This window comes from Sinohyriopsis cumingii, chromosome 2 (genome assembly GCF_028554795.1).
Source record: "Sinohyriopsis cumingii isolate HCF-2022 chromosome 2, ASM2855479v2, whole genome shotgun sequence".
Taxonomy (NCBI): Eukaryota; Metazoa; Mollusca; class Bivalvia; order Unionida; family Unionidae; genus Sinohyriopsis; species Sinohyriopsis cumingii.
The window spans coordinates 88385444-88406512 of NC_142962.1; the positions used below are offsets into that span (position 1 = coordinate 88385444).

A 21069-nucleotide genomic window follows, 5' to 3' on the forward strand; every position below is an offset into this window, starting at 1 on the left:
GCATGTTCTACGTAGGCCGAATCTTGTGGTTCCCAGTGGTGAAGTGACACACCGCAACTGAAGCACTTGACTTTATCTCCTTCGCCCAAGTAGAACAATCCGGCTCTGGCTAATTCTTCGGGGGTCGGTCCTCCCAGATACTTAGGCCGTTTTCCTTTGAACGATTGAAGACGATTTTCAAAGTCGCAGTATTCCGACAAACGTACAGGAAACGAATATTCGTCTTTCACAGGTTCGTTTCGATGAGGGTTGGGTGACATGAACAGGAGTTTGCTCAGGGCTGCATGACATCCGCAGGGGGGTAAACGTGAAGGTGAACATCCACCTTTAAATGAAACCCAATAAAGTGTCCAAGAGGACGAGTGGCATCGCTTTCGCATCCCTCAGGTTTGGCACGCACAGCATCACTTTCCATGATAGGGGTAGTGAAAACAAAGTTCCCATGATGCTTTACGGCATCGCTAAGGTCAAAGCGTACAGCATCGTTCCCATCGCAAGGCTCACAATCGCATTCCACTTCAGAAGCCCCACACTTGAATTGTGCCTGTCTGAACTTGTTTTGTGTTTCTCTGAAAGTATTCATCTTGTTCGCTTAGTCTTGGTAGTCACAATGAACTATCGATCTTGCCTAGGGTTCCTTTTTATACTAGTCGCAATGCAGTCTCAAGCTTGTACATCGTTCCCTTTTTATGTTTTGTTTTGGAAGGTACCGTCTCTAAGGTGCCGTCATCATTGTACCGTAGTGTCATGGGCGGAAAGGCCATAGAAAGGTAAGAGCAGTGCGGAGACCATCGAGTATGTTCCAGAATAGCTGAATCTTTATAGATACATAGATCCATTCGTAACTTCAGTTCACAACTGAAACACTGTACTTCGTATCCCAACCCTGACGCAGGTCCCAAGTAGACAAATCCTATTCTAGATAAAACATTCGAAGAAGGTAATCCTTTCCTATCTGTAGGCCATTTTTGAAACGTGTCTAATCGACGGGCACAATCACAATAGTCAGGTAAGAAGACCGGAAAATGGTGGGGTTTGAACTTGGAGTTCTCATCGGGTTTCTCACTCGATTCTTGTTGTGGCGAAGTCATTCTTCTGGTGAGTGGCTATCCTCTTACAACCAATGTTTTATACCAACGTGTCCATACGGTAAAGTAAAGTAGTTGGGAAGTCGCACTCGCTTCTGGTAAACGATTTGATAGACTTTTTCCAAAGGTCGACTGACGATGTGGTGAGTGGGTAAACGTACAATCTTGTTCGGTTGATAGGTAGTCACTTTAAAGTGTTGATCTTTTCCAGAGTGTAAGGCTTCTTTCAATACCAAAAATGTTGACCACTCGACTGGTACGATAATTCATAGTCAATCCTTTCACTTTACACGTCGTGTGCACTTCTCCTTGTTTGTCCCGGTATTCGTAGCCGTAATTTTTGGGACCACCACTGACGAAACTTAGAATCTTGTCGTCGGGGTGCTCGTCTGTCCAGGCTCCTAAACGGTCTCCTTCGATGTCAGGGTGCTGTTGACTCGGGTGATGGATGTAAATGCAACTGTCCGTGTCAAAGTACAGGACACGTTCCCCTAACAGTTCTAAAACTTCGTACAATTTTAAGCGAGCATGAGCTGTCACGTAAGCCGCAATGATGACATTTCCAAAGGGGTCGTTTTGTACAAAGCCCAGATCTTCTTCGTAATTGACCAAGATCAAATCCTCGCGAACGACGTCCACGTGTTTCATGAATTTGGTTTTGTCGTGAATCATCTGGAAGTAGCGGGAAGGTTCGGTCAAATATTCCGTCTTAGATAAACACGGTCGTTGTGCCATTTTGCCCCACAAGCAATTTAACATCACTTTGGCAAACGATCGCCTGCCTTCGTTTTTCTCGATGTGATCTAACGTGATGCCTTCTTGTTCATAGTATTTCTCTTTGAATTTTATTTGGTCTTCGGGAGTGTGACACCTTGACGGATAGCCGCTGGCTTCTTGCTTCAGTTTCAAAAAGGCATCCACGTAGTCTGCGAAAATGCCTTTCTGCGTGGGGTCACCCTTGTGGTATTGTTATGTCTTGGGAAAGTGGCAAATTTCGTACACTTCTAACAGTTGGTATCCCATGTCCATAGCTTTGAACAATTCTACGCTGACCCAGGTTCCCGTCAAGGCCCGTTTTTCCTGGGTTCAGGGGGTCCATGAACTGGTAACTTTCCACGAGGCGTTTAAATTCGGGATCAGTTTTCAAACGGTGATCGTATTCGTGTTCCCACATTTCCACCACTTTGTATCCTTCCTGTTCTAACTTTAGGCGTCGCTGACAAGTGACCTGGTACAAGTCTTCCATGGTTCGTTGTAAAAACTGATTTTTAGTGCCACCATCAGGGTAACAGACGGGGCATCCTTGAAATAAGCAACCGTTAAACTCGTACACGATCTTGGGATTTTCTAAGTCCCAGAATGCATTCCGATGGTCTTTTCGCCCCCTCCGTTGCGGGCATGCTGAATCCACTTGTCTTCCTTGTCGCACAAGTAATGTAACCAGCGTAGGGCTTTGACCGAGTATTGACGTTTGACATAGTTGGTCGTTTGAGGACTGATGACAGCTACGGTGTTTTCAGGCATGAATCGTTGTCTGTACACTAAGGAATACGCTTTAGCAATGGTGCAAGCTTCTTTCAAAGGATCGACCCCTCCGTGTTCCATGAACAGTTCTCGAAATTTTCCACAGCATCGCCGTAAAATGTCCACGTCGGAACGACAATACTTTAGCATTTCTTCCTGAAAGTCGAAAGGGTCCGAGGCGTGAGCCTGGTACCAAGCGTAGAAAGCTTCTCGTTGTTCGGTACGCATGTTGTCGGGGTCGTAATAGTGAGCCTCAGGCAAATGGGGTAGAACAGCGTGTTGATTGGCTTCCGTATTGAAAAAGTGTGGAAAGTACCCTTTAGCCATTTCTGTCATTCCAAACGTTTTAGGCATTCGACTCAAAGGCATGGCCAAGTAACTCATCGAATCTTTAAACTGTACTTGTCCCACTTGCATGAAAATGATTTTGATTCCGTTCAAAGTGACTTTAGGACGCTTGGTGCCTTGTTCCGTATAGTATCTCAAAAGAAACTGTCCATCGTATCCGGAGAAATTGTGAGCCATGACTGTGTCATGACGATGACAATCTCCGTAACGTTCGATGTCCTCTTGGCTCCACGTCTTGTCGATGGGGTCTAAGACCCATCGTGCGAAATCGGCTAGCGTGTTCGGTCCCGGAAAGATTTTTTCACGTCCTCCAGGAATCTTACTGCAGTGAGGGCAATGACTCACGATAGGTTCTTGAATGCACTTTTCGCACGCTCGATGAGCCACGCAGAAATTAGGAATGTGAATACCAGTCTCTTGCATGCATTCGAAATCGAAAAAGATGAAATTGCCTTTCTTCTTGTGTCTATCCTCTTTCTCTGGTTGGGGTTGGTAATTTTGCACGTAGCATTGGTGTTCCAAGTCCACGATGTGATGACAAATGTGACATTTTTTCTTTCCTGAACATACGTGTCCCTTGACAGTATTGGTACATAGGCCTTGTCCACAGGTGGGGCACAATCTCAGGAGTTGACAAGCGCATTTCTGCTGTGAACCTTGTGTTTTCAAATGTTGTTGGTAACAGGCAGGGCTGACAAACGTACGCAGACAAGCAGGATAATGCACTGGTTCTTGCCCTTCCCTCAGACAGGGTGGAGAGGCCAAACATCCTGAGCATTTCGATCCACAATGCTTGTGTTGCTCTCGATTGTTATAGCCATAGTCACATTTCTCACAGTAATAACCGTATCCCAGAAATCCGGTGATACTGGTAATGGTATCGAAATGGTCATCGTGATGATAGACATGAATGTATTTTCCGTCCTTAAAGTCTTTCCCTCGAAACAACAGAGGTCCGCGCACTTCTTGAGGGTGCACTTTCAAGGTGTAGCGTGGAGCTAGGGCATCTTGCAATTTTTGCATTTCAGGAATGCCACAGGGTGTGTCTTTGGACAGTCCGGCTTGTTGTAACAGGAGTTCTGCTTCGTTTCGTTGTTTGGTTCTGTCGGATCGTTGAATAGTTTTCCAGGTTCTTTTCCATTCTACCGTGTCGTTCTTGTTGGCATAGTTTCGTCCCACCACGATGGCTCGGGCTAAACACATCTGGTCTTGAGGGTTGTGAATTCGGACGAGACTTGTTTTGGTGCTGCGAAGCTCGTCCACCAATAACATCTTTTTGCGTCCAGTCCCTTGAGGAGGAGAGACGTGGGTCATGTCCAGTGTGGCTTTTCCATCGGTGATGTCAAACTGGTCATTGGATAGTTGTACGTGTTGAATTTTGTCCATGACTTTGGAAGCGGTCACTTCTGCCGGGCTGCTAAACTCGATCCAAACAGGGGATTTCAAACCGTCGTGTTGTATGGAAAGTCTCAAGCGATCGTCTTCTTTGGGTTGACATTGTCGCTTGAGTGTGGTGAGCAAAGAATCCCACATCTCGGTGATGAACCCTTCTGCTTTCTCTAACGGTACTTCGGAGTTGAAATCTTTAAACTTCACCGTGTATTTGTAAGCCGTAGTTCTAAATTTTCTAGAGGGACGCTTTTCTGTCTCTCGAATGGAATAGTAATTTTCAGGGTTGACTAAGGGTGATGAACTTTGTTTAGAGGGTTTGGATTCTGGTTCACTCATGTCCTCTTCAAAATCACTGGCATGAATTTGTGCCAAGACTTCAGCCTTGGTACGAGGCGATAGATCACGTTTCTGCCTCTTACTTTCTTCTTCTTTCTTCTTCAATGAATTGGATCGTTTCATCTTGATAGTAAAACGTCAAATGACTAAAGTTTAAACACCATGGACTAATTTATAGTCATGGCAGACCAGCGTATATAAAAGGGTGTGTGTCTTGTCCTTTCACTATTCATTTCACTCTCAAATCGAGCACAACAATGGAAGAGACTACACAAATCGAACGTTTCATCAGAGCTTTGCGAGGGGTTATTAGAAAATTCTCTTCAGACCAGCCGACAGACTACTCTCCTTCCTTTCGAGATAAAAGTGAAGATACTTGCTATATCTGTCAGAAGAAAGGGCATTGGTCTTCAAAGTGTCCAGACCGTCAAAAAAGAAAACAAAAAGGATTAGAAAAGACAAAAGTCAAGATACCTGTTATTATTGTCAAGACATTGGTCTCCAGATTGCCCAAAAAAGAAATAAGAGGAGTCAGAAGAAGAGAGGGATTCTTCAGAGGAAGAAGAAGAGGAGGAAGAAAGCAGACAGGTGAAGAAAAAGAAACAGGAAAAGAAAAGAAGAAGGGAAGAAAGTGAGGAGGAAGAGGAGGAAAAGACTGACGGTGAAGAAATTCAAAAACCAAAAAGACTAAACAATGAGACAGAAGAAGTGTATGGACTTTTGAAAGTGTTCTGTTGTGAATTGTGATTTGTGAATTGGATTGTAAATATTTATAAAAGAATACATTAATTATATAAGGTAAGTGTCTTTGAGTTTTGATTTTAAAATAAGAACGTACGCTCACACATTCATACACACGTATATAGGGGTAAAATGTTTTTTTTTTGAGTTATTGGCAATTGAAAGTCTATCTCTTTTCGAGAGACATGGGTGGCCCTGAAAAGGGCCTTTTTTCTTGGTGTAGAGGTGAGTTTAAGCAATCAACTTTAACTGTCTTAAGCCTTTGCCACCGCCAAGGCCTACTTCTGGACTGCGTACTGTTGATGATGATTTGGTTGAAATCACTAAGGGTGGTACGGTAGGCTTAGTCACAGGGTTGGAGTGTTTAGCTCGGGAAGGTCGTATTCTCTTCGGTCGTAATAAAGAAGTCTGATACATTTGTTTCAGACTTCTTAACTCCGCTAAAATGTCAAACAGTATCGTGACCGTTTGATTTTCACACCCTTGTTTCTTTGCTGCTGCTTCTTGTTGTTGTTGTTTTTTTTTCTTACCTCTTCTTCTTGCTGTTGCTGCTGTAGAAGAAAAGCTTGTTCCGCTTCCTTTTGCTGTTGTATAAATTTCTCCAATTCTTCTTTCTGTCTCTGTCTAAAATTCTCCACGTGCGGTAATGAAGAAGGTGACGAAGGTTCCGGAACAAATTCTTGCGAGGTAAGAAAATCCACAAAATCCCAATTTACCTCTTCTGAAAGTAAGTCCGGGTTCCCTTGGGTGGTCTCCACTACTGGTGCACCCCAATTAATCGTTTTCTGAGTTTCCGTCATGTTGAATAACTGTCGCATGGATTGACAGCGCACAGGCGCTAGCGAATCTATATAGACCACGTGACGTCACAGACTGTTCTCTTCGGATTGGATGCGGGCTGACTGAATTTTGTAACGCGTGTTTGGATTGGTCAATGAACTCAATCCGTTTCAATCCTTCCTCTACCTATAAATAAGCGCAGTTCACAGCACTGATTCACCTGTTCTCGTCGCCTCAAGATGTGGACCACAGTCGAATCATCAACCCTTGTTTCTTCAATGATGTTCAGGACGGACATGCTAATGTATGTCCGATCCAAGTGGACAGTTGTCCACAGGTCAGACACCAGTCTGTGGATACGAAGAGTGTATGTGGAGAGACAAGGTTGCCTCAAGAGGACCCTTATTTATGGCCCTGCAGTAAGACGCAGCTTGAGGACAAGAAGATGCCGCAGATGTCCTTTATGTTAAGGGCATATTAACATAAATCCAAAGGCCCTTTTCAGGGCCACTCCAATCTCTCGAAAAGAGATAGACTTTCAATTGCCTACCCCATTTTTTTAATTTTTTTAATTTTTAAAAAAAATAAAAAAATCCCATGTTAAATTCCCCTTGTCCCTCGACAGTCCCACCATTTATTCCCATGTTAAATTCCCATTGTCGCTCAACAGTCCCACGATTTATTCCCCATGTTAAATTCCCATTGTCGCCAGGGTACAAACTTTTTTCTCTAATGTTAAATTTTCCATTGTCGCCAGGGTACAGCCCCCTTAGTTTAACATGAAAGTCCCCTTGTCGCTAGGGTATCCCTATTCACTACTAACATATGCTATACATATTATCGTGTTCTGAAGCAGGCCGTAGCAACGTCATAAAATATAGATTTGTACATGTTCTGAAGCTGTGTGCGGAATATTTCTTTCAGCAGCTCGATCAGAAATTATCAAAAGCTCTTCGAGCCCTTGCGTTATAACAACATGAGATGCCGCTGGCCTATCGATTATAACGCAACAGTTTCTGATATTCCAAGGAATTATGATATTTTTACTTATTCAGATTCACTTTTGACTCTTTTCTATTTTGAATATTCAAAAATTTAATTTTGTCATTAAGGTTCTATATCATCCGCCCTATATTCACATATATTTTCAATATAAGTATCGTCAAAGGGGAATATTATATGCCACTGACTTTCGTTCCGATCCATTACCTTCAATATTGCACATCGCGTAACCTCCAACTAAACATTTTTGAAATAAAATTTATTTAAAGTAAATATCCTTTAATACCACTTTAAGATCAAGAGCGAAATGTAAGACTCTATTCTCGTTCATATTTTGAAAGAGGGATCATTGCTTAAAATACTTATTGTTCCATTATTTCGATTTTGCGTTGGGAATTTGACACTAGATGCAATGTGCGAGTCGATATATGTTCCATTCATTTCAGGCCCTTGTGAAACTCTACAAAAAATACTGCCCCATCCCCAATTATCGTATATTTGATAGGACACCAAGAAACAAATGTTTGCATGGCTTCATTGAAACATATAACCAATCGATACGTTGTTCCGTAATATAATTTTCCAAGATACTGTAACCAGATCATAAAGGGGTGTAACTTATGTAACACTCCTAATTGTTCAACATATTCCTTAACAATACATCAAGCTGTCCGTGAATCGACGTGACTGCTTGGTTGGTTGTATCATTGTTCATTACATGATAATTATCAGTCTTAAAATAATGGTGACTGTTGATCTTGTTTCAAAGGTCTCAGAACAATCTTTTTCAACAGACAGCAGCATACTTATTTACAGAATTTCATCCTAATTCATGGACTATTTACTTTATTAATTTGTTTTGGACCTTGGTGAACTCGGGGGATCCACTAAACGACAAAAGATATAGAGTGTGACCAAGACAGGAGAGAGAGAGAGAGAGAGAGAGAGAGTTACTTGAATGCAACTGAGTTGTTGCCATAACTGCGAAGGAATATCGGAGATGAATAGGTGACCATCCAAATTTCTCCTCCTCCACAGTCGTAGTAGGGATATGTCCAATAGCCATCAATCAGTGACACCACAGGTTGGGAGACGAATGTTTCAAGTTGAATAGTATTATTTCCTCCACTTAAAATAAAATAAAGGTACTTAAAAGCTTTGAAGACAGTCTTTATTATTTGGAATGATATCCCTAGGCCGAAAATCTAATCACCAGCTGTTCTCGTTATGGTAAAATGTTTTTAAATCATTGCTACGGATTTTCCACTTGGTGCATACATCCTAATGTCTATCTTTCAGAGGGAACGTTAGTGCTGTCTTGTGGTGTTTAAATCTGGAAACAATTGAACTGAAAATAGTTGAATGGACCATATGCGGGTTGTTTTTCTCTCTTTCATAAAGACGTATGGTCAATGTAGATCTTTATTTAATACAGCGTTTTTGAGATAAGGAAGAGCTTACACTCTGAAAGACGAATAATGTCCAAGTAGTAAACATGTTAAAACCCATTATTTGACTAAATTACTGTGAATCAGTTCCATAATTTCTATGTTCCAAAGTTGATAGTGTTGTTTTTGCTTTGAGATGTGTACAGGTCACTTCCCCAACTTAAATACATATCCCGTGCAATCAGAATGAAGAATCAGTAAGTAGTCAAATGCTAAAAAATTCATTTTGTTTCCAATATATATCATGAAGTACTAAAGAAATTACGAAACTGTGGATATATCAATCTTTGCTGATATTATAATGTTATCAATGTATTTATGTATTCATAGGACAAAAAGGAACTAAGTATAAAGAGATATCTAAAGAGAAAGATGCAGAAAGGGCGATATATAGATTTTTACATAAGAATATCCGTCAGAATAGAGATATTCGTCCGCAGAGTAGTCTTCGGGACGTAGTACCACTCGGAGGTAGGGTCCGTATAGTTGTAATTCGCGGCCAAATCAACAGCATTGATGCTGCCATTCTTTTTCCATGCGTAAGGTCCAAAAAGTCTGCGGTTGCTGTAAAATAGCAGTGCACTACATTTTCTCCGGTATCTGGTTCGTATCCGTTTGTATACCAAAATATAATATTTTAAAAATGACGTATGGTACAGATTCTAAGTTTAGGTCAGAAGAAAATTGTATATGAAAGCATTGTGCAAAAAGGTTATTTGCAATCTGATTTGAATAAAAAATCTACGCGTACATGATTAGATCTTACAGGCACTGAAACCTGGTCGTGTTTTGTTAATCTCTTGATTCACGAATCAAATTATTCCTTCCATACTGCTAAAAGTGACAAACGTCATGCAGATCATAAAAGTGGACAGTAACTTACAAAAGTCACCAGAACATAAAGTTTTGGTGATGCCTGTTCTATCTCCGCCATGTGGGAGTTCTCGGTTTTAATCAGTCATGATGTTATGACGTGGTAAGCAGAAGGATTCATAAGCTTGTGTTCTATAATGTGATTGTTGCCAAGAGCAGACGTATAAAAACATTTTTATTAATTATTTATGCTGGGATTGGGGCTATTCTTATGTGTTCGTTCGAAGAAGAGATCATTTTAAGTTACATCTTACACAGCTAAATGTGATAATAGACGCCAGATGAAAGGATTACATACAAAAATTAGATAGTTTTTTTCACCATCAAACACCTTAGAAATGTCTGACGCATGCCATTATCACTTTAAATATCAAAATCATCATGATAATCTAGCAATATCAATAAAAAAAACATTGATCCAAAATGATTAAGAAAACAAGAAGAAGAATACACGACTGAAAAAAGTCATTTTACATTTGGAACAAAAACGTACTTAAAGACTTCCGGTTCGAACGCAATGGCTGACCCGAAAATTGATGTATTGCCATGAACATTATTTCTGACCAGCGCATAGAAGAACTCGTTCGGGAACGCGTCCAATGAGCCGTTTGCATTTGCCAGGAGCTTGGACATAAAATTGGCAGTCCGAATTGCTGGATCTGTTGATGGAGTCCACAGGCTGTGTTCAAAGTCCAAATGTAATACGTTCTCTGAACTACTGGAATGAGCACAATTATCCTTTCTAACACGTTGAACATACCCCAATGCCCGTATGACGACGTCGTCAGAAACTGAAATTGGTCGATTCATAAAAAATTAGTACCATTAACCCAACTTTTGTACTTAAATCAATGGTCGAAATGTGTATAAGGAATACCTTTTACAAATAAAGACTACTGAATTAACGATCAATGCTCAGTTTTACCATAAAAGCGACAACTTGGTGATCAACTGTAAACTTTTGGTGGGGTAGACATATATAATAGTAATTAGATCTTGATTTCTGCATCACATTGAGTTGTCAGCATCAGAGTATCCGGATCATTACGTGACATGAGGCGTTGTGTCATGATCCGGATTTCTGCTGCTGAGAACAAGACGTCATCTAGCAATCAAGATCGAATTACTGTGATAATGATATTTTGTTATATACACATACATTTTCAGATGCAGTCAGTGTGCCTAGCTGAAAAACAAAAGAAACTGTTTAATGTTTCAACCATTTAAATGCGAACTTTATTATTAAACAATAACTGAATTACACTTTGATCAGCTGATATGCATATGAAGATAGCATTTGTACGAAAGATATGTGTCAAGCAAGTGTTTGATTATTTTCGCTTTGATAATTGTCAGTAAAACGAATTATTAGAGGCACAGGTGCGGTATACATATAAGGGCTAGGCTCGCAATAAATTTGATAGGATATGCTCTGTTTGGAGGCATAGGTGTATTTTAATTAGGACCCTTTCGATAACGGTCAGACAGATGAAAGAGGCAAATGTTAAGCAAGGTCAAATAGCGGAAAAAGACAGAGTTGATACAAGCGAGAGAAAATGTAGGGGAATTTTGGGCAATTTGAAATATATGTCACAAAATGATATCTCCTGAATAGTTGTTAATAAATCCGGTTTAGAGAGTATTATTCTGACTTCGATGGGAGTGTTACAATTTTGCTGATCGGTTTAGCTATTATCTATTCTGCAGACGACATTGCATGGTTTAATTATCATACAACGACATTTTAATCACAGTCCGAAATTTTCTGTCCAAAGGGGAAGCTGGCTAAGAGATCAGTAAAACGTACTCTTGTCTTTAAATAAATCATTCAAGGAACAGGGGGTCTGGAAAAATTTAAGAGACTCTGAACCAGAGAAGTAACAGAGATAATTCTCTGACGATAAGCGAGCGAGGGCTCTAGAAGCACAAATGTATGGTTTTAATCACATACACTATGGATTGATGTAAGTTTGTAGTTATGTGTTTAATTTTTTCATTTTACATTTATACTTAAATATTTCCTTGAGTACAGAAAAAAAATCGTAGTCATCTATTTTAATGTAATGGAAACCATGTAGGTAGGAATTTCGTTTATTACTCTGATTCACACTGTGTAGTACAAAATAGCACGCACCTATCGTGACTTTCTGACATGAAAATGATCAAGTGTGCGATTTTGACATTCCAGCCGTAATAAAGCGCTTAGCCGAAAGTCAAGAACACTTTTTATACTCATTTATATTTAAGATACGTTGATCTTGTCCATTAGCTAAAGCTTTCCTTTAATTTAGTAAAAACAATGAAGTGATGTAATTATACTGACAGTCAAATATAAGTCCATATCGTTTGTAAATTCAAGCAATTTTCTTTCGGGTGACACGGGTATTTTGTTGGAATGGATCCGTAAACCCATACAATGTATAACACTTATATTGCTCATATAAAGTTAAGTCATTACATCCATGTATTTGTTGGAAAATACAAATCAAATAATGTTTATTTCCATTTATTAATTAAATTACGTTCTTGCTATAAGTAGCATAAAAGTTCTCGAGAAAAATAAGGAAGGGCAGAAATAATTTCTCCAGGCATGCTTTAAAAATGACGGTCGACAGAGACAATCTCAGCCTTTGACGCATTTGCTACACTGACATACAATACAAAATAGACTTACCTCCAGCAGTGCACCGCTGTAAGAAAATCAGAATAATCATCCAACCGCCATCCATACCTGAAAATAATGTATCATCTCTTAGTGGGAAAGTTGTAATGTCATCAATATTTAAATATGCGTAGCATCTGGGTATTCCATTCTCACTATTGGGATAAGACGCCAAGGCAAAGTTCGACAACAGATTTTCTACAAAGTCATCGATATAAGACAATAACCTAAGCCATTCGGAAAATGCTTTACCTGATTAACTAAAATGATACACCTTATCTTCATTAGGAGAAAGCCGCGCTGATTTGTATTGATCTGCTACCGCTAAAAAATACACTAGTCCTTAGAAGCAGTAGCATACATTATTTTCGTACCGCAACTTAATTGTGTGACAAAAAATTAGTTTGAAGCATCAACAAGACTTTTTCCCTAAGGTGTTCAAAGAGTACGGCATGTTTTAAGTACGTATGTAATACGTACAAAACGGCTGACTTACATCGCCTCAATCCCTGTTGCAAATACGAACATTTGTTTAATGTTAAATTAAAACAGAAAGAAGTGGTCAGACAGAAAGAGTAACATTATTTTGCATGCAAATATATTTCAAACCTTGTTTAGAGCATACTTTCAAACTGTGAAAATATTTAAGGACGCAGAAATATAGAAATATGAATCACCACCAAAATGAAAACTGTAGACAATTAAATACACTACGGCACAGGTCAACAAGGCAAGACCGATTGCTATTCTGCTGAGAAAAATACGTTTAAGATTATTGTAAAGTGTACTTTTCCTGTTCATGTTTTAATTTGGGAAGTCCCATACAAGATGTTTAACAAGCAGTATCTTGGATGAAGAATCATCATATATATTATTTAGATCCAAAGCAAGAAATGTTACCGCCATAATTTGTTTTTGTATTTTACGTTTTAGTTGTTAGAATTAAAACTTCAGCTTGTCTCGTTACTACAGAGATACATCCAAATTATCCCACGTAATGATTCTATACACACTAATCTCATAGTAGCTAGGGTCAAAATCCAATTCAAAGATACATTATAGAACCTAATAATTACTGCTTTCTGAAGGAAAAAAAATTGGACAGAAAAACAGTAAAATAACAAGGAGTGAGCGATCAGCGAACAAGTAAATGAAGATACTTACCTTCAAGATTATATATATATATATATATATATATATATATATATATATATATATATATATATATATATATATATATATATATATATATATATAGCTTCGTTTGAACTTCACGGTTTGTGACCTTGTCGTTATACTTAGTGATTTAATAAGGAAATCTATCCTGGGTCTTTTGTTGAGCTCGTCTATGTTTTTCCGATATAAGAGATTAAGACGTGTGACAGTTTATTTATGGACTTTTATTATTATTTTTTGTTGGGATGTTCTAAAATCAAAGTTTACTGTTCGAGATGACGTGATCATTCCATTACTGCATCGTCGATATCATTGCACTTGCTATCTCACTGCGTCATAGGGCTCCGAGCAGAAGAAAATATACTGCGTTGAGACATTTTTTTCTTTTTTCAATAATTTCAAGTTAATATGCTTATGTAATCTAAATCATAAGAACTTGAAGTAGTACTTTTGTGAAACAAATATTATGCAGTGAGCTAAAAGTATATGAAATCTTGGAAAATCATTTATGATTTAGAATCGACTGTAAATCGGCTGTGCAGTCTTTCCAGTTCTGGAATCCCGATGAAGTATCAATACTTATGTTCCGCAAATAATAAATTAATATACCAATTTAAATTTTTTTTCTCTGTGTATTTGATAAATGAACACCGTCAGCTATCATTTTATGAACAAATGGTGGCAAGTAGTCTGACAGGGCACCCTTGGATGTATGAATCCTATGGTTAATGGGCCCGGGTATACTAGTCTGAAACGAAAATTTAACATAGGAAATGTGAACTCTGACATCTAAAAGGAATTTAAGATAGTAATGACACTTGAGAGTCATACTGGAATCCTGTGTTAAAAAGGGTATGTCGATGATAGTGTTTAACAGGAAATTAACATTAGACCGCTGTTTTTTTGTTCTTTTGTTTGTTAGTGTTTCTCTTATTCTTATTGTTTCCTTTGCATTATGGCTACCTAGGGAAATTAACATTAGGCCACTATATTTGTGTGTTTACAGATGCAAGGGGAAATCTTATGTAAAATAACATAGGTTTATATTTTATAAGAGTTTCATTAAATATTGCCACATACTGGCAGCAAGTTGTATTTCAAACATACTGAGTATCAAGATAGGCAAATTTTCATTCATCTTTTTCTTAAAAATGTTTCAAATTTGCTCTTTGAAAATAATTTTGTAGTTTCAAATATGGTACTCAAGTCTAAAAACTGACACTATGGACCCATATTCCAATTATGATGTTTGCTATCTACTATCCAACCACCATCCCTATAATGTATTTTTAGAAATTGGAAATTACAAGGTTTTATTCTGTTCTGTTGCTTAATGACATAGATAGTCTATTGGTAACAGGCCGCTGTTTAACAAATTTTATTTTGTTATTGGGTAGTAAGTGTTATGTGCTAACTGTTTATACCTTAAAAGTATAGAAAATGGCTATTATTCCCCCACAAACTTTGCTTTTGTGACCAGGACAGTGATATTTTGAAATTTACTTATTTTCCAGAATATTTCAGAAGATTCAGTGCTGATTAAATTTCGAGTAACTTCTAGAACTTTCTAGAATTTTTCAGTAATATAAATAGTAGTATAAATTCAGGGGCCTCAAAGCCCACCGATTCAGTTTAGTTTCAGCTGCCTAAGTGGATACATATCTGCATTGTTCTGGGATGGCATCAATATATTGCAATCATCCGGCAGACGCATTGAGCTATGTCTGCAGCCAAGACAAGAGCGATAAAGTATTCCGCGGAATCATCTGCTAAGGCGTGTGAGGCCTACAAGGCATATATCTGCATGCCTGTCGGGGAACAAAACAAACCATATGCACCTCATTTCACCTGCGAGCACTGCAAAAAAAACAACAAAACAAACAACAAGAACAAAACAACAACTATGGAACGTAAGATGGACAATTGGTGCTCGGAATTTGGTATAAAATTTGTTAATATTTAAAATTGTAAACGTTTTTGATTTTAAAATGTTTTAAAATTTTCAATGTTATTGACAAAAAAATGTATCATATATGAAAAATGCTGCGAGAATCTCGTAAACATTAGTCATGGGTGAAATAAATGTACAGAGGAGAAAAGAGAGCCATACAGTTTGCTATCCCAAGAATTTGAAAGGAACCCACTGACTACTCAAACACCTGATACTTCTGCATGGTGGACCCTTCCAAACGTCGGACCGGCACGAATTTACCTGCTATCACGTATCCGGAGCTTCCTTCATCCATGGCCACGGTGCCACACTGCCCTAAGCTCCCCATACCAACTCCTCTGGCGAGAAAGCAACGAAAGACGAGAGCAATAAGTCAGAGAGTGAGGAAGACACTGTAGATGCAGATGACAACTTCAGAGGTGGAGCTGAGGAGAGAAACCCATACTATCCCAACCAAAACGACTCAACAAGATGATCAGAAACCTTGATCTCACCAAGTCCAATGCCGAGCTTTTGATGTCTAAGCTTAAGCAGTGGAACTTGTTGGATGAAAGTATGAAAGTCTCACATCAAAGGAAGCAGCACAAGCTTTCTCTAGTTTCTTCACCCATCAAGATGGGCTATGCTTCTGCCACAATGTGACCAGTCTGTTCGACGCAGTCGTAACCAGAATGAGCGGCGCCTCTTCATTGACAGCTCATCCGGGAGCCTCAAAGCTGTGCTGTTCCATAATGAGAACGAGTACCCGTCTCTTCCCCTGGCTCACTCGGTGCACCTCAAAGAGGATTCCAACCGCATCAAGACCTTGCTGGACGCCTTGAAGTACGATGCGTATGGCTGGGAGATCATCGGAGACTTCAAAATGGTGGCATTCCTGATGGGTCTCCAATGCGGTGTTACCACGTTTCCCTGCTATATTTGCCTTTGGGACAGACGGGACACCAAGGCGCGCTACTACAGGTGAGACTGGTCACAGCGGACCGAGTTCTCTGTGGGAACGAACAACGTTAAGTTGGAGCCACTGGCGGACTCCCGGAATCTGATGATGCCACCACTGCACGTCAAATTATTGGGCCTTATAAAACAATTTGTCAGAGCTCTAGATAAGGAGTCGGCAGCCTTCAAATACCTTCAAGATTTATTCCCTAAGAAGTCTGAGCCAAAGATCAAAACCGGTGTCTTCGCTGGACCACAGATAAAGAAGATCCTGGAGTGCAATGAATCCCCAAGAAGCTCACTAGTAAGAAATCGGCTTGGAACAGCTTTGTCGCAGTGGTTCGGGGCTTCCTGGGCAATCACAAGGCCGAAACATATTTAGAGCTGGTTGAGACTGTGGTGAAGAACTACGGCACACTGGGCTGCAGGACGTCCCTCCAAGTCCAGGTTCTTGATGGTCATCTTGATATATCCAAAGAGAAGCAAGGCAAGTGCTTCAACCAAGATATACTGGACTTTGAATGCAGCTAACAAGGACAGTATAACAAGAACATGATCGGAGACGACATGTGGGGGCTGATTCGTGAAAGTGATTTACAGTATGATCGTAATTCTAAAAAATCCTGCTCACTTCTAAATATTTTGTGGTCATGTTTGTATTACTTTAGTATATATACATGTTAATTTTGATTCATATGCTGTAGTGTTCTGACTTTTATGTGAACGAAAAGATACAAATTATCCCGTTTTCCTCATTGGAAATAAGCAAATTTCAAAATATCACTGTCCTGGACAAAAGCAAAGTTTATGGGGAGAATGGTCATTTTCTATACTTGTTTAGGAATAAACAATTACGAATAACACTTACTACCCAGGAACAAAGTTGTGTTTATTGCGACAAGGCGAAATGTGGTGTTAAAAATGTCCATATGTGTAGCATATGTGGACTATTCTGGGACAATGGGAACTGAACTTAAGAAAGACAAAATGGCCCCTTACGTAGATATAATATAGTGGGGCTCTTTGACGTTTAACCGGAAAGGTAATTTCAGTAATGTCCATAGAATATCATATACTTTAAAAGACCAATAGCTACCTTTAAATTCTCTCTATATGACAATCTTTAAAATTTGAACATTGAATAGTACGTACTCCTTGGTGGGTACTACTATCGCAAAAGTAGGTAAGAACCAGCTACTTTTTGAAACTCAAGTGACTTATCAGTTGCACAAGTTTGATATGTGTGTTCTGATTTTAAATCACCACAGGCAGAAGAAGAAAAAAAAGGAAATTCCTCGATCTTTCCGTGAAGTTGAGAAAGAAGCTTCGGATTTAGTGATCAGTACGGATTTTTATAAAAGTTGGAAATTATTTCAATTTTCCAAGTCATATTACTGACAAAATATCAGAACTTCAAGACGAGAACTCGTCAGTCTCAATAATCAACAACATTCAAAACTCTTTAAAGTTAAAGCAGTCACAAACAATTGGGTCAAGAGTATGCAAAACACTAATTAGTGAATTAATTTTGATATGATTTCTTTTCTCTATAATCAAGATCATTTAGTCTTCAGTGAAATAAAATATCCATGAATATTTCAGAGAATACTACACAGCGAAAATACAAATGATGTTGTAATGGCAATGGCGATTTTAAGCAGAGCAAAAACATCATTAAACCTCGAAAATTACCCGTTCAACAAGTATTTCCTTTGAAAATAATATATCGTTTATTTATACGAAACACGATGAACAGGATCCACTTTCGTAAAGAAAAGACAATTCATAGAAAATCTTTACATAACAGAGGGAGTTAATGTCACAATCCTATCGACCACAAGGCACAAATAAAGAGATATGTACCACAATAGCTTCCATTATAGTTACAATACAACAAAAACGTAAATTGTTTATATTCTTAGAAAATGTAATTCGATATACTGTTATATATTGTTACGAGTCTATACTCCTAAAGTAAATAACAGAAAAGAATGAAGACAACAAGCTTTGTAAAATTTAACAAATAATTTATTTTCCTAGAATACAATGTGAAAAATGAGAAAAAAGAACTTACGGTATTGTGAATTAAATCCAAATTGTAATCCAAGACTTAAAAACATATGTCTTAGTAATAAAAAGTCCTAAATGAAACTGAGTTGAAGTCCCGATGAGATCAAAAATTCAAGGTGATGACGTGTCTGCTATGGTCAGCGCAGTGCTGATGTATCAACAGTCTCTTGTTGAATCACATAAATATTATTCTAGGTTTGAATCCAGTGTAAATTCCAATGAATATGATTATCCGCACTGCTGTATTTCCAGAGAAAATAATCACTTTAATTCAATCATTTGAAGAAAATAAAATTCTGCCCAAACTGGAGACAACATAATATAATTGAAAGTGCAAAATATTAAAACACAACTGGCAAATTCTTCACAGTCACAAGATAATATAGTTGTCTGCTTGAAATCAGGTAACATTAGCATTTTCTAAAACCAACCATTACCTAATGGAAAATAACCTTCTACAACGGTCTAATGAGCCTTGCTTACTTACAACACAATAACCTATAAAATTCACGTGGAAATCTCCGAAAATATGACACTGATCAACATATTTATAACTTCTTGTTTACCTGAATAATAATTTGTTTAATAAGCTCATAAACACAGAGTACAATGAATCTATTTTTAGTTGTTTATATATAAGAAATAAAAAAAAATAAAAAAGCAATCAGATCAAGCAGAAATGAGCTCAATTTTGGACAAGGTCAAGTCCAGCAAACAATTTTACATTAAAATAACATGTAATGAAATAAACAATTTTTTAAAAAACTAACAGACAAACAATTAGATTAAATATACAAAATAATACATCTACATTAATTGCTTTATTTTCTTCCGTGATTGAAGGCGAAAGGGTTTTGTCATACATTACTTTTGTCCTGGTTGGTATTTGTAAACATAATGTTTATTAGAATTGTAGTCCAAGGCCTAAATTTGTTTTTGAGTTATTGGACTTACGGCTCCGTGGTCTTAAATTATGTAACAGAGAAGGGCTAAAAATCAACAAGTTTAGTAAAATTCAACAGATAATATATTTCCATATTATATGAGGTGAAAATTTAAAAAGGACTGACATTATTGTGAATTAAACTCGAAATAATTTCAAAAGTAAGATGTGTTCCGAATGACTTATTGAAAGTGTTCCGAAAGAATAAATATGTTAAATGTGCTGATATAGCAATAACGTAGACTGTGTTGATGCACTAACGCTTGATGTATTACGATTATATAATCCATTCTATCTTTAAATGAATTCACAATAATAAAAATAGTGATTTCGCCCAAAAGTATCAATCGGTTTGTGACTCCAATGAATGATTTACATAAATAAAACCATTCAAATTGAACACGGCTAAATGACTGATTCCTGTGCAGACATTAAGATAGGAATGAATAATTTTGATGTAAACAACCTTAATATAAAATCCCAAGAAACCTAAATGGGACCAGGATTAGGGTCAACCGTCCATATCCAAAACATTCTAAGGTGTAAGCAAGGACAGGTCTGTTACTACAATTTTAGCAAAGAGCACACCAAATATGAGTTAGACTAGGAATTGCCAACAGGAAAACCAATGTTCTGATCTGAGATCGAAATAAACATGTTAACAAAAAATGACGCCCAAACGCCTATACTCTGTTATGGACAAATATGGTCAAAGGTTAATCACAGAATATATATATATATATATATATATATATATATATATATATATATATATATATATATATATATATATATATATATATATATATATATATATATATATATATATATATATATATATATATATATATCTTAGGCCAAGTAAAATAAGTATAAATACAGGCTTTCCCTGTATGTGTTCAGCTATAATGCAGTAAAAATATTTATTTAAATTAATCATTGGAATTGCAAAGTGCTCTTTGACGTTTGGATTAATGCATCGTTTGGAATTATTGAGAAGACGTTTATAGACCTTCTGGATTGCATAATTTAGGTATATCACGACATTCAAAAATATTTGCACATCATGACATCGAATACTTTAGGAAATCATTCGGAACATTCTATATTATTGGACTATGATAAGACCTTTAGGACTTTTTTTTTTTGAATTTATTTCAGAATACTGTATGCGTTTCTTAAATGATCATTTTTGCATTCTACAGAAAAAAAACCTTTGTTGATTTTTACATACAATAGTTGGCTCAACTTCCATTACTCAAATAGACAAACAACTTTGTGGCAAAAAGTTCTATTTTCAATTCTGTGACTATAGTACAAACCATGACCGTCTGCGAGTGAAATTGCCGTTTTTATTCAAACTCTTGTGGCGAAGGTAGCATGTTAAGAATGTACTAAATGCAGTAAAATCATCACGTCGGTTTAGTGCAAGTAATACATCACGCATGCTGATAATAATTGTGTTTTCTTTCGATAATTGTCTTAAGAGATAGCTGCAGCCTTGAATACTTATATTTATGGACATTCCATAAATCCATAATTCAATTTTCAAAGATTTGAAAATGCGGTCTCAATCAAATTGTATGTTCATTTCTCTAATTGGGTAGTCATGTGATCCCTTCTTCGTTAGGTGTATAGAAATGAATAACTCCAGAAACTGTTGAAGAGGGTTCAAAGTAGATGTGAAACCAATCTAGTCCTTAACCTCAAAGGAGCTGTCCCGTTGTATTTCACCGCTAACATTAATGGAGTTTTCAAAGCATTGTTTTATCCTTTCTTACGGTCAAGTAGCCAAATGT

General features: G+C 37.7%; 1 protein-coding gene and 1 pseudogene across 1 annotated transcript in view; both read right to left on the minus strand.

The window, feature by feature from the left end:
• LOC149805336 (putative G protein-coupled receptor CG31760) overlaps positions 1 to 15649 on the minus strand; it is an 80852-nt gene extending 65203 nt beyond the window's left edge. Inside the window, exons 1-5 of the mRNA XM_089934086.1 lie at positions 15583 to 15649; positions 12207 to 12263; positions 10026 to 10323; positions 9062 to 9223; positions 8166 to 8339 (exon numbers count right to left, since the gene is read on the minus strand). Of these exons, the coding sequence (XP_089790212.1) occupies positions 8166 to 8339; positions 9062 to 9223; positions 10026 to 10323; positions 12207 to 12263; positions 15583 to 15649 (758 nt within the window). The remainder of the gene's footprint in view (positions 1 to 8165; positions 8340 to 9061; positions 9224 to 10025; positions 10324 to 12206; positions 12264 to 15582) is intronic.
• A 986-nt stretch (positions 15650 to 16635) lies between these two features.
• The window catches only part of LOC149805337 (putative G protein-coupled receptor CG31760), a 71557-nt pseudogene continuing 67123 nt past the window's right edge, over positions 16636 to 21069 (minus strand).